This window comes from Mercenaria mercenaria, chromosome 8 (genome assembly GCF_021730395.1).
Source record: "Mercenaria mercenaria strain notata chromosome 8, MADL_Memer_1, whole genome shotgun sequence".
NCBI lineage: Eukaryota > Metazoa > Mollusca > Bivalvia > Venerida > Veneridae > Mercenaria > Mercenaria mercenaria.
This window is the reverse complement of record NC_069368.1, coordinates 73,695,331-73,708,364: the sequence shown is the minus strand read 5'-3', so window position 1 is coordinate 73,708,364 and position 13,034 is coordinate 73,695,331. Positions and strand designations below refer to the sequence as shown.

General features: G+C 36.2%; 1 protein-coding gene across 2 annotated transcripts in view; it reads right to left on the bottom strand.

Moving 5' to 3' along the window:
- LOC123566078 (beta-hexosaminidase subunit alpha-like) overlaps positions 1 to 10,695 on the bottom strand; it is a 35,610-nt gene extending 24,915 nt beyond the window's left edge. The window contains exon 1 of one of the 2 annotated variants that reach the window (XM_045359910.2): positions 10,394 to 10,695. In XM_045359910.2, the coding sequence (XP_045215845.2) occupies positions 10,394 to 10,437 (44 nt within the window). In that variant the 5' untranslated portion in view covers positions 10,438 to 10,695. Of the gene's footprint in view, positions 1 to 2,176; positions 2,691 to 10,393 lie in introns of those variants that run through there. The other variant, XM_045359912.2, reaches the window with a different exon arrangement.
- Between the last annotated feature and the right edge of the window lie 2,339 nt (positions 10,696 to 13,034).

The following is a 13,034-nucleotide window of genomic DNA, read 5'->3' as shown; positions in this document are numbered from 1 at the left end:
TTCACTTATAATTCTTTTCCAAAGATTAACCTTCTGGCTTTGATAAGAATTTCAGCTGTGTATCTACCCAACTCACTTTAAAGTATACAGGTTGGTGCACATCCTATAACGTGATAACGCGACACCACAAGACAACACGACACCGGATCGGACATCATGACACTTTTCCGAAATTGTTTTCGTTTTGCAGTAAGTATTTTCAGTTTTGTCTATACACAGTGTGAATCAATGAACACCAGATTACCAGGTTTCGATGAGAGAAAGAGGCATCCAAAGGAATATTTTTCTGAATTAAAAAGACCACCACATAATCACACAGATGGCTAACCCACGGCCAGATTTTCATTGTTTTGGATATTGGACCGAGGATTCCTTCTCTTTTCTGAGGCAACAAGCTCTATAAAAAGCCCAACATTCTATGTCTTTGTCTGCCAAATATCCAGGCGAAATCTCCATTACTTCCGAAAATACGAGGTGTTCAAGTCGGATGGGTAGACCACAAATGTTCTGTCTGACACCATTTGATTGGCAGGGAAGGTTCTTACTGACACCAAATTTTGATTATAAAGCCCTCTACAGACGGTAGGTTTTTGTTGTACAACACCAATTAAATTCAAGATGTACAGCCAAATATTATCGTGTGTATGATGCTATTCCTTGATTTCGTATTACTTAAGTCTTGACTTACAAATTAGGACATGTTCTATTTCGTAAGTTTTGCCTTACGTACCACCCACGTTGACAAGCAACAAATTGGTAAATAATTAATTGATAAAGGGGCAAGTGAATGAAATTCCAGAAACAAATGCCCAAAAAATAAACACAAATCTGAATATAAAATGGCTTCTAATGTATAATGGAAAAAGGATGACACTGAAAAGTTAAATGATTTGAGCTGCGCCATGAGAAAACCAACATAGTGCGTTTCCGACCAGCATCCGCACAGTCTGGTCCATGCTGTTCGCTAACGGTTTCTTTAATTGCAATAGACTTTGAAAGCAAACATTCTGACCAGACTGCGCGGATGCACAGGCTGGTTTGCATCCATGCTGGTCGCAAAGCCACTATGTTGGTTTTCTCATGGCGTGGCTCATTTGTGTCATGCGTAATCAAATTCATGGGACATAAAAAGGTGAATATTATTTTTTTATTATTAATGGTTACATTCTTTTCAGTACCTGATGCACTATGTTTACTAGGTAAATCTCTGTGATTTATATGGGAATTGAATACTGTCTGTATGTGAAAAATGTACAATTTCAAAATTGTACATCTTTGAGATAATTAGTGTTGTACAACAAAAACCTACCGTCTGTAGAGGGCTTAAGATGTTCTGTCTGACACTCACACTATACATGGTGCTGTTTTCTTAAAATGGAGTAAATATTTATATAACTGAATGAACAGAGACTCTGCAATATCATACTTTTTAAATCCATAAACTTCAGAACCATACAATAAGTTATTGGAGCAACCATACTATCAAATAACTGAAGTTGTATATCTAAAGGTAGTGCCAACTTCCTGGCTTTTTTTTTGCAGAACACCAAACCTTGTTCTATTATTATCAAATTTACCACTACTAGTAAAAGTCATACCTAAGTACACAAAATCATCAACTACTAATTAGAGGGCAATTCTGTTGGCATTTATTTGGTGAAGACAACTGATTTATCCGCTGGAAAAAAACAACATTTTACATAATCGAAAATAATGTTAAATAAAGTAAACTGTAACAAGATTACCAGTAAGGCAGAGTCAGATAGTCATATCAGGTTCATCATCATAACATTCTCGTGGAATCAGTTTTGAAAAACCAAATAGCAAATACAAAACCAGTGTCACTAACAAACAGACAAAAAAAATGACACTAGGTGGAACACGTACAGTTAGAGGAACATGTGTTATTGTAAAAAAATGACAATATTTTCAGGAAAAATGGCTATTTTTTAATGAAATCAGAAGCATTAACTCTAGTCTAACTAGCACGCTTTTTCAGGGCTGCGGATGGACGGACATACGGGTAGACACAGACAACGCCAAAACTCTTCGAGTGGGATAAAATAATGAAATCTATGAATAGGTTCGGTACTGAATTTTATGTAGCTACTTTTGATCTCGTTTTTATATGCTTAAAAGCAACTCCATTGAATATTTATAAAGGATTTATCATTACCTTCAAACTATTGAAAATCCAATAAACACGTCCTATTGTTTCACGTAAACGCAGTATTCAGTTCAAGCGTTAACTTTTATTTATTTGTTTATCGTTACTTCCTTGAATAAATTTAAAAGTAGTCAAATGTTTTAAAATCATCCGGCCCTACAGCATACGGCTAGCTTGCAACTAGTGCCCATGGCAATTGCGCATGACAACTCGACTAAAATAAGTAGTAACATTAAAGGACGCAACACATATAAATGATGAAATAATAATGCGATTAAGCTCCTGCGGCACGGCAACATATTGCCGTATAACACTCTAACATATATATAACTCTGCTCAATAAATGGCTATGTTATAACAATGTTTATCTTTTGAATTCTCATGCACAAACAAATATTTGTGCCAAGATAATTCAAAATGTGACAATGCGCGGCAACTTTATCTATCGGTCTGAACACACACGTACAAGCATACCGAAGGACGGACGGATGCACTCACGCACACGGGCAACACTATAGGCCCCACTCCTCCTGTTTTAATGGCGGGGTCATAAAAGTATCAAATACACGAATGTCTTGGTGGAAAGATTATACTGCTCGAGCTTAAGTTAGAAAAAAAATGAAAAAGATAATCACATACATGAAGTAAAATATGGGACGAGAAGATAGAGAGCAAACGGATTAATTCTGTCCCTTAAAGCATGGGCAGCCACCAATATATCCTGAAGGATTCTAAGCAGAACTGATGCTGACAGATAAACTCGAACCTAAAGGATTCTGACAGATAAATCCGAACCTAAAGGATTTTGACAGACAAACCCGAACCTAAAGGATTCTGAAAGACAAACCCTAACCTAAAGGATTCTGACAGATAAACCCAAACCTAAAGGATTCTGACAGACAAACCCGAACCTAAAAGATTCTGACAGACAAACCCGAACCTAAAAGATTTTGACAGACAAACCCGAACCTAAAGGATTCTGAACCTGAAGGATACTGACAGATAAACCCGAACCTGAAGGATTCTGACAAATAAACCCGAGCCTGAAGGATACTGACAGATAAACCCTAACCTGGAGGACACTGACAGATAAACCCGAACCTGAAGGATTCTGACAAATAAACTCGAGCCTGAAGGATACTGACAGATGAACCCGAACCTGAAGGATACTGACAGATAAACCCGAACCTGAAGGATACTGACAGATTAACCTATCGATGTTGAATAATAAAGATAATAAAGATTCTGGCAGATAAATGGTTATGTTATAACAATGTTTATCTTTTGAATTCTCATGCACAAACAAATATTTCAGTTTCAATGTATCAAAGTAATATACCTGATTTTTTTTCATGTAGACCCAATATTTTCGTAAATCCTTTCCCTTGACTGGAGATCATCAAAGTTCAAAAGAAACTGACTTTTGTTGTCTTTTTGATCGAACAAAATCCTGCTGTAAAAACTGTTGTCTAACAAAATGTGATGTCGTGAAATTACAGAACATTTAACAATTATTCCAATAAATGTTTCACCACTTTAAATGATAGCGTTTTATTACATTTTACATCTATTTTACAATAATAAAACGACGCACGCACATCATACAGGTTTGAAGTAATACTCGTGTCTTAAATACTCTTATTTATGACATGTTTAAATGAATTATTGAATGGTATCTGTTAATTTCACATGGATATATATCAATAACAGTGAATTACTTCTGTAAATTCAACAGTTAGCCAGAAAGGTAGTTATCCATGTTTCAATAAAAATTTTGACAAACCGCTTTTTTTTTTTTTTTTAATGCGCAATGAAAGGCAGTAAGTGCTCATTGGAAAAAGCATGAAAAACATCATTTTAAGCGTCTTCTTCCGTTGAGGATTGTGTCATGTTCCTTTTATATATACTGCACACGTTGTGCTTATATTACTTTACAATGTATACGTGTATTCAACGAACATATCTTCGAAATAAGAAGGTGGCATTTTGTGCAGTATTATAGTCACGTGCCTTAAATTCGCGCTTCGCGTTTAACTTACTAGGAGCGCGCGCTGGTCCTAAAGGAACACTGTAGTCAACCGTAAATAATTTTCTTTCAGAAAAAGAAGATACAGTTCGGGTGGATTTGTACACCCATTGTTAAACTGGACAATGAATGTAAAGATACATTTTTTTTTGTAGACTGCCTGAATGATCACATCCAATGTAGTGTTTTAACACAAAATATTTCATAACAACAACATAACAAGGGAATGTTAAACAAACTATTTCATTCCCTGTAATTAAAATAGTTCATTAATATTAATAGAAAAACAATTCCAGTCAATTTTTAATCACCTTTGTGGAACAGCTGCAGATTACTCTAAAATAGTACATATATATAAACATTTTATCATATCAAAAACGAAATCAAAATCATTTGAATAGCCTAGATAATCTCTGAGTTATCACGATTCAGAGTTCAGATGCGTAGGAATTGAATCTACAGGGCGTTAGCCCGAGTGGTTAGATATCTAAGCATCTGAACGATAAACCACAAGAACGCCTTGATTGTTTTTATTTTTACATGTTCGTTTTTTCCCCCATTAAAATCACGCTATGTTTTATTTATTTGAATAGTAATGATCTGGACGTCAAGCGGCAATCGGACTTCATAGCTGACGTCATAATGCTCTCATACCGGTCCGCGCGTCGACCGTTGTTTGTTGCAGAATATACAGAGCTTGACTTTCTTCGTTGTTTAAGTGGCAATCAAACCGAGCCATGTTAGATTTTTTTATACTTTTGATGGAGCTTAAGCGTCATAAGTTAAAATTTTCAATGTAAAAGATAGATAAAGCAACTATACAAACTGAGAATAGATGTATATGTAGCTACAATTATATTAATAATATTATTATTATTACTTTTATTATTATGATTTATTGTTTTATACCAGATATATAGAGCGCCCTTTTCGTGATAAACATGTTCAAAGGCGCTTTACATAGCGCTAAGGCAGCCACTCAGGGCGCCAAATTCATCCTCTACTAGCACAGACACAGAGCAATCTGACCAGAGGGACAGAGTGAGACAAAGCCCCCATGACACAGAGAGAAATCCGTTTTAGATATACAGGCCTGTTCGGCTAACTTAGCCTAGCTCTTTGCAAATAGACAGTTTAACGTGCCAGTTGTATAGCACCAATACTCGCGAAGCCGTCTTTCCTGGGAAGAACCAGTACTGGCCTCTTAGTTAGGTGGGAGACACTCAAGAGCATCTCAGAAATTTCCAGTACATGGACCTGTATTCGAATCCCGGACCTTTGGATTGACAGTCAAGCGTGTTACCACTTGACCACCGAGCCACCCATTTATCTATATTACACACGAATTCAGTCAGTGTAGAGTCAACAAGAGCTGTCTCCATAGGATGACACATGCCCCCGATGGCACTTTGAATGAATAGTTATGGCCGATGTTAGAGTTTAGGACCTTTGACCTACGGACCTGGGTCTTGCGCGCGACACGTCGTCTTACTGTGCCACACATTCATGCTAGTTATTTTAAAACCCATGCATAAATGACAAAGATATAGACCGGACACGCCCATCATTGCACTATCATGAAATATGACCTTTAACGTCTAAGTGTGACCTTGACTTTTGAGCTACGGACCTGGGTCTTGCGCGCGACACGTCGTCTTACTGTGGTACACATTCTTGCCCAATAATTTTAAAATCCATGCATGAATGACAAAGATATGGACCGGACACGCCCATCAATGCACTATCATGAAAAATGACCTTTAACGTCTAACTGTGACCTTGACCTTTGAGCTACGGACCTGGGTCTTGCGCGCGACACGTTGTCTTACTGTGGTACACATTCATGCCAAGTTATTTGAAAATCCATCCATGGATGACAAAGATATGTACCGGACACGAAAATTGCGGACAGACCGACAGACCGACAGACGGACAGACGGTTCAAAAACTATATGCCTCCCTTCGATATGAGATGTAAATACTGAAAATAGGAAACAAAATTGTCTATAATACTTCATGTTCATAACAAAAATGACCCATTAATCTTCCAGAAAATCGTGCAGCTGACTGTTTGCTGATGCTGGAATAACACGTGGCTCAATCCGTATGTATTGTACTAAGCCTTATATACGGATCATAAGCGCTTAGAACATAAGACAAAGAAGTAGGTCTATGAGTCCACTTTGACAATAGAATATTTAGAAAAAAAACACTAGCAACGGACACGTCTTTTTTGTTATAGCGACTGTTTATGCAAAGTAACTTTAATATCGACTATTCAACAAGAAAGTTAACAACATATAATTATAAAAGTCGAAAAAAGGGGCTTATTTTTTTTTAAAAAAAGCAAAAACAGAGTTATGAGACCAGTAAAATGCATGTCAGCTCACCACAATGGACAAGTTGTGAAGTTTCAGTCCATTCCAATGAGTGTATACCGAGATACCTGCTTACAAAAAAACTTTTGCCAAAAAATGCTAAGTCGAAAACGGGAAATAATTTGTAAAAATGCAAAGTAGAGTTATGGAACCTGTGCACCGCAAGTCAGATCATCCAGTGAACAAGTGAGTATATGAAGTTTCAAATCATTCCTACAAGTGGTTATTGAAATGCCAGCTTACATACAAAAACTTAACCAAATCGGGATGCCGACGCCGAATAGTCGAGCTAATGATTTTAAAACGAGATCTCTGACTGGGATCATGACATTTAAACTAAGAGCATAAAACCTTGCCTTACCAAAGTAAATGGGTTACAAAGTGACTTGAATATCCATTCATGTATACTCAAGTCATGGACCAGAAATAAATAGGGAATTAAATGTTTTACATACGGGTCAAGATTTGTACGTTACACATACAGTGCTTTAGGGTATAGCGGATAGCTAACTAATTTTTCCTGCATTCCAATTCAAAGAAATGACAATAATAGTTTTTTTTTAGTATATCAGACAGAAAACATCTATTCTTCTTAAAACAGTCAGCTTTTCATAGAAATTCATGTGTTTTTTCTCTCCACGCCATTGTTTACATATGAGCTGATTTAGGGTGTACAGGATAGCTTTGGTCATTTTTTACATTATTAGTTTAAAATCCACATCTTAACAAACTTTCCAAGACTTCTTTACTATAAATCAGAATAATAATGTATTCTCTTTTCAAAAACATTCAGCTTTTTAAAGTTCTATCAAATACTTTTCATTCACTGACGTTTTTTACATATGCACTGATTTAGTCTATAGGGGATAGCTTTATTTTACATTTGATGACATATGAAAAATAACACAACGAGAAAATATTTAAAATGTATGTCAATATGTCTGTTTGCATGCCAGTAAAAGAATGATATGAAAATTTATACAATAATTCAAGTCTAAATATAAAATTAATCAACCTATCCTCTATACCCTAAAATCCGCTATACCCTAAAGCACTGTATTTGAATATTCTTCAGTGCATATAAAAGTAACAGACCTGACAAGGAAAATCATAATGACATCTATTACCTCTAAAGGCGACCTAGACCGTTCAGCATGGGTCTTGCACTTGTTACGGTTAACATTCATCTACGTATAAACGCAAGAAAAATGTGTGACCTTGACCTTTAAGTTAGATGTCTATACGTCTTTCAGGCGACACATCGTTTAATGATAATGAATGTTTGAACAAAGTTGATTAAATTACCATCAAAAATGACGTAAACTCCTTGATCTCTAAATGTAATTTTCACCATTGAAATAGGGGCATGGACGCGACACACCGTCTCGTTTTGGTTGTCAATAAAAGTCTTGTGCCAAGTTAATTCAAAATGTGACAATGCACAGCAACTTTATCTATCGGTCTGAACACACACGTACAAGCATACCGAAGGACGGACGGATGCACTCACGCACACGGGCAACACTATAGGCCCCACTCCTCCTGTTTTAATGGCGGGGTCATAAAAGTATCAAATACAAGAATGTCTTGGTGGAAAGATTATAATGCTCGAGCTTAGGTTAGAAAAAAAAGAAAAATATAATCACATACATGAAATAAATATGGGACGAGAAGATACAGAGCAAACGGATTAATTCTGTCCCTTAAAGCATGGGTAGCCACCAATATATCATGAAGGATTCTAAGCAGAACTGATTCTATCAGATAAACTCGAACCTAAAGGATTCTGACAGATAAATCCGAACCTAAAGGATTTTGACAGACAAACCCGAACCTAAAGGATTCTGAAAGACAAACCCGAACCTAAAGGATTCTGACAGACAAACCCGAACCTAAAGGATTCTGAAAGACAAACCCGAACCTAAAAGATTCTGACAGACAAACCCGAACCTAAAAGATTCTGACAGACAAACCCGAACCTAAAGGATTCTGAACCTGAAGGATACTGACAGATAAACCCGAACCTGAAGGATTCTGACAAATAAACCCGAGCCTGAAGGATACTGACAGATAAACCCGAACCTGAAGGATACTGACAGATAAACCCGAACCTGAAGGATACTGACAGATTAACCTATCGATGTTGAATAATAAAGATAATAAAGATTCTGGCAGATAAACCTGAAGGATGCTGACAGATAAAACTGCAGGATAATGAGTGACATACCTGACGGATGTTGACAGAAAATCCTTAACGATGCTGACAGATAGATCAATTAAAATATTCTGACAGATAAACTTGAAGGATACTGACATATAAACCTTAATGATGCTGAATTATAAAGATTCTGACAGATAAACTTGAAGGGTGCTGACAGACAAACCTTAGCGATGCTGAATTACAAAAATTTTGACAGATAAACCTAACCTGAAGGATGTTGACAGACAAACCTTAACGTTGCTGAATTACAAAGATTCTGACAGATAAACTTGAAGGTTGTTGACAGACAAACCTTAGCGATGCTGAATTACAAAGATTCTGACAGATAAACTTGAAGGATGCTGACAGACAAACCTTAGCGATGCTGAATTACAAAGATTCTGACAGATATACCTGAAGGATGCTGACAGACAAACCTTAGCGATGCTGAATTACAAAGATTCTGACAGATATACCTGAAGGATGCTGACAGACAAACCTTAGCGATGCTGAATTACAAAGATTCTGACAGATAAACCTGAAGGATGCTGACAGACAAACCTTAACGATGCTGAATTTCAAAGATTCTGACAGATAAACCTGAAGGATGCTGACAGACAAACCTTAACGATGCTGAATTACAAAAATTCTGTCAGATAAACCTGACGGATGTTGACAGACAAACTTTAACGTTGCTGAATTACAAAAAAATCTGACAGATAAACCTGAAGGATGCTGACAGACAAACCTTAACGATGCTGAATTACAAAGATTCTGACAGATATACTTGAAGGATGCTGACAGACAAACCTTAACGATGCTGAATTACAAAGATTCTGACAGATAACCTGAAGGATGCTGACCAACCAAACCTTAGCGATGCTGAATTACAAATATTGTGACAGATAAACCTGAAGGATATTGACAGACAGACCTAAACGATGATGAATTATAAAAATTTTGAAATATATAAACCTGAAGGGTGCTGACAACGAACCTTAACGATGCTGAAGTACAAATATTCTGACAGATAAACCTGAAGGATGCTGACAGACAAACCTTAACGATGCTGAATTACAAAGATTCTGACAGATAAACCTGAAGGGTGCTGACAAACAAACCTTAACGATGCTAAATTACAAAGATTTTGACAGATAAACCTGAAGGATGCTGACAACCAAACTTTAACGATGTTGAATTACAAAATGTCTGACAGATAAACCTGAAGGTTGTTGACAGACAAACCTTAACGATGTCTGACAGATAAACCTAAAGGTTGCTGACAGATAAACCTGCAGGATAATGACAGATTAACATGAAGGATGCATTTTTATTTTACGTGATATAAACATTGTTTTCAAAATACATTGACTGGTTTTATATTTTTCCATTGTAAAATCAACGATTTTGGACACGGCATCTTGTTTAAATTTCTGTTCTATATTGTGTATTTTGTTAGTCTCAATAAACTTTCTAGATATTTTAGTTATAGCAAAAATGAAACTGGATTTTGGGTAAAATTTGAAAAAAAGATTCAATTCCAATGAGAAATTAAAATCTAAACGATTAAAGATATCTTCAAAATTAGAAAAAAATCTCAACTACCACCAAAGTATGTTTACCTTAGCCTCCTGAAAAATAATGATGACATTTTCGAAACACCCATTTACTGAAATGGTGAATCAGAGACGATCTCTCGGGGCGATGGAAAGTAATACAGCAGCCCGCAAACTGTGTGAAGGAATTTTTGCATTTTAATTGCACACAGCATAAAATTCCTATTTCATGTTGTCATGAAATTGTTTTAATTTTTTCACATCACACTGAAATCATTTAATCCACATAGTCAGTCGGTTTTATCTATATCACATTTCAGATTAAGTCCCATTTTAATGATATTTTTTCCACTAGCTTTTAAGGTATGTATTCGTTAAACAGTTTTAGATTTTATTCAGATAACCTTTATCAATTTAACAGATGGTGTTCAAAGGACATAATAGAATTTACAAGAAAATCGAAACTGTTTAGCAATATCAGAGTACAAATACATTTACATCATTTTTCTTGTATAAATGTGACAGGTTTTAAACTACATTATTTTTGTTTGTTATAAGCGCCACTTTTATATGTATAAGAAGTATGACGCATTATAAAAGTAACCCAAGGGATGTGTACGCTTTTCGCAGACACTTGGGGGTCATGACCTCCCTGTACCTCTCCAGCGTCCCTGCCAACTGTTAGTCAGTTTCTTTTAGCATTTTAAAATGGACTGAGCATAGGTTGAAATTATAGACCTTTTTTTTTTATTTACAATTATAGTATGTTTAAACCATTTCGTTCGTTCGTTCATTTATATTTAATGACAGCCATCCGCCCTTTCAGGCAAGTATAAGTTTTTGCTATGTAAAATACGAACCGCCGATATGTCACCGGAGTTTTTTTACAAAAAAAAGGTGAAGATAATTTACCTCTATGTAATTTCTGTAAAGTATAAGCTAGAAAGTCTAATAATTTTGAAGAAAAATGGGTCACTTTTACGGCCAATAGGACTTCAACGACAGTGACCCGAGAGACGTGGTTGCTTACAATAAAGGAGAAGCAATGTCGTCCTGAAAAGGGTGCTTATTGCCGCAAGTACCTCTGGTGTTGCTGAATCCCACAATGATGCTGGAACCCCTCCTCTACCGCACCCTACAGTTAGCGTAGAGATTGGAAGGCTCGACGGGGGTGGTGGTGGGAGTTCTCTGCAGTCCGTCTCGACATCACCCCTCAGCGAGGTTTCGAACACACAGTGGCAAGGCAACACATTAAAACGAGCAAGTACAATTGTTATCATAACTGTAATCTACCGTTATATTAACAATATTGGAACCAAACGTCAGAGGGAGAGCCAAACCATGAGCTGCCCACAACTCTTCAAGTTGGAAGTCCGCCTCTGCTATCAACAAAAACGTTGGTCCTACTTTCAAAACATTAAGTGAAAGTCCATAATTTTCTTATGATTCTCATTGGAACTGTTGACGATCCATTTGACGGAAGCATTGCTCACCTGAAACCCGTTGTACAGTCATACTGACACTGTAGTTTGGTTTTGGCGTCCGAGTGTTCGACTCGTCTTTTCGATTAGGGAATTCAACAGGACTGTATACTCACACGGCTAGGGTTTTACATAGGGGCCATTAAGGCAATAAATAATTGTTATTCCGTTTAAGGTGTATTGAATTCTTAAATAACAGACCGTTCCGTTAGTCAAATTACAACGGCAGCTGTCCCAAATGGTGTTTTTCTGTAATGTTTTCTGTAATGTTGTATAATGGTTGCAATATTGATTTCAGGCAAAATGTTTTTACATGAAAGCATTTTACATGAACTAACGTAATGAAAACTATGTAAATTGGCATAATAATGATTTTGTATTTACGGCGCTCTAGCACAGTACAGGATATATGGCGCCAAACAGGAATAAAAAAGCTCGGTTTCACATCTCATTTACATCGAAGTAAAAATATCAGGTATGGAATCAAAACGTGCGAGAATCACAGAGATACAGCAAAACCAAGTTTCCAGACCCTATTAGTCGCCTCGTCTTACGATCATGCAAGGGTTAGAAAGTTTTTTCAGATTCCTTTCATACATAAGTCGTCCCAGAAACATATGTACGGGACGTAATATGGATTATAGCTGTCGAATACATGTAAGAGGCTTACATGTAGAAAATATTATATTATAAACATGATGGGTAAGTTCTAAAATAAATACATAAATTAAATCTAATATGAACAAGTTCATTAATGATTTCAGTAACTTCAGCAAAATTGTATGTAAAGCGCCTTATCTGGTAGAATCGTTACTTAAATTGCATTTTATGCGCGTAAAAACAGTTTAATGAACACTTTTAAATGAGTTATTACCTTAAAACTGTTAAATATCCAAAAATGCGTTCTATTGTTTTCACGTATATTAAAATACATAAATTTCAATTTATACGAAAACTTGTGTTTATCGTTACTTCCTTGAATACACTTAAGAGAAGTTAAATGTTTTAACATCATCCGGCCCTACAGCATTCAACTATCTTGCAAGTACTGCCCGTGGCAATCGTGCATGACAAGTCATCCAAAAAATATTGTTTCATTAAACGACATCACACATAAAATGATAAAAAAAAACTATTAAGCTCCTCCGGCGTGGCAACGCGTGATCATATAACTTATTACAGATTGGGAAAGTTGCTCAATTTGGTTAAAACAATAGTTTATTTCA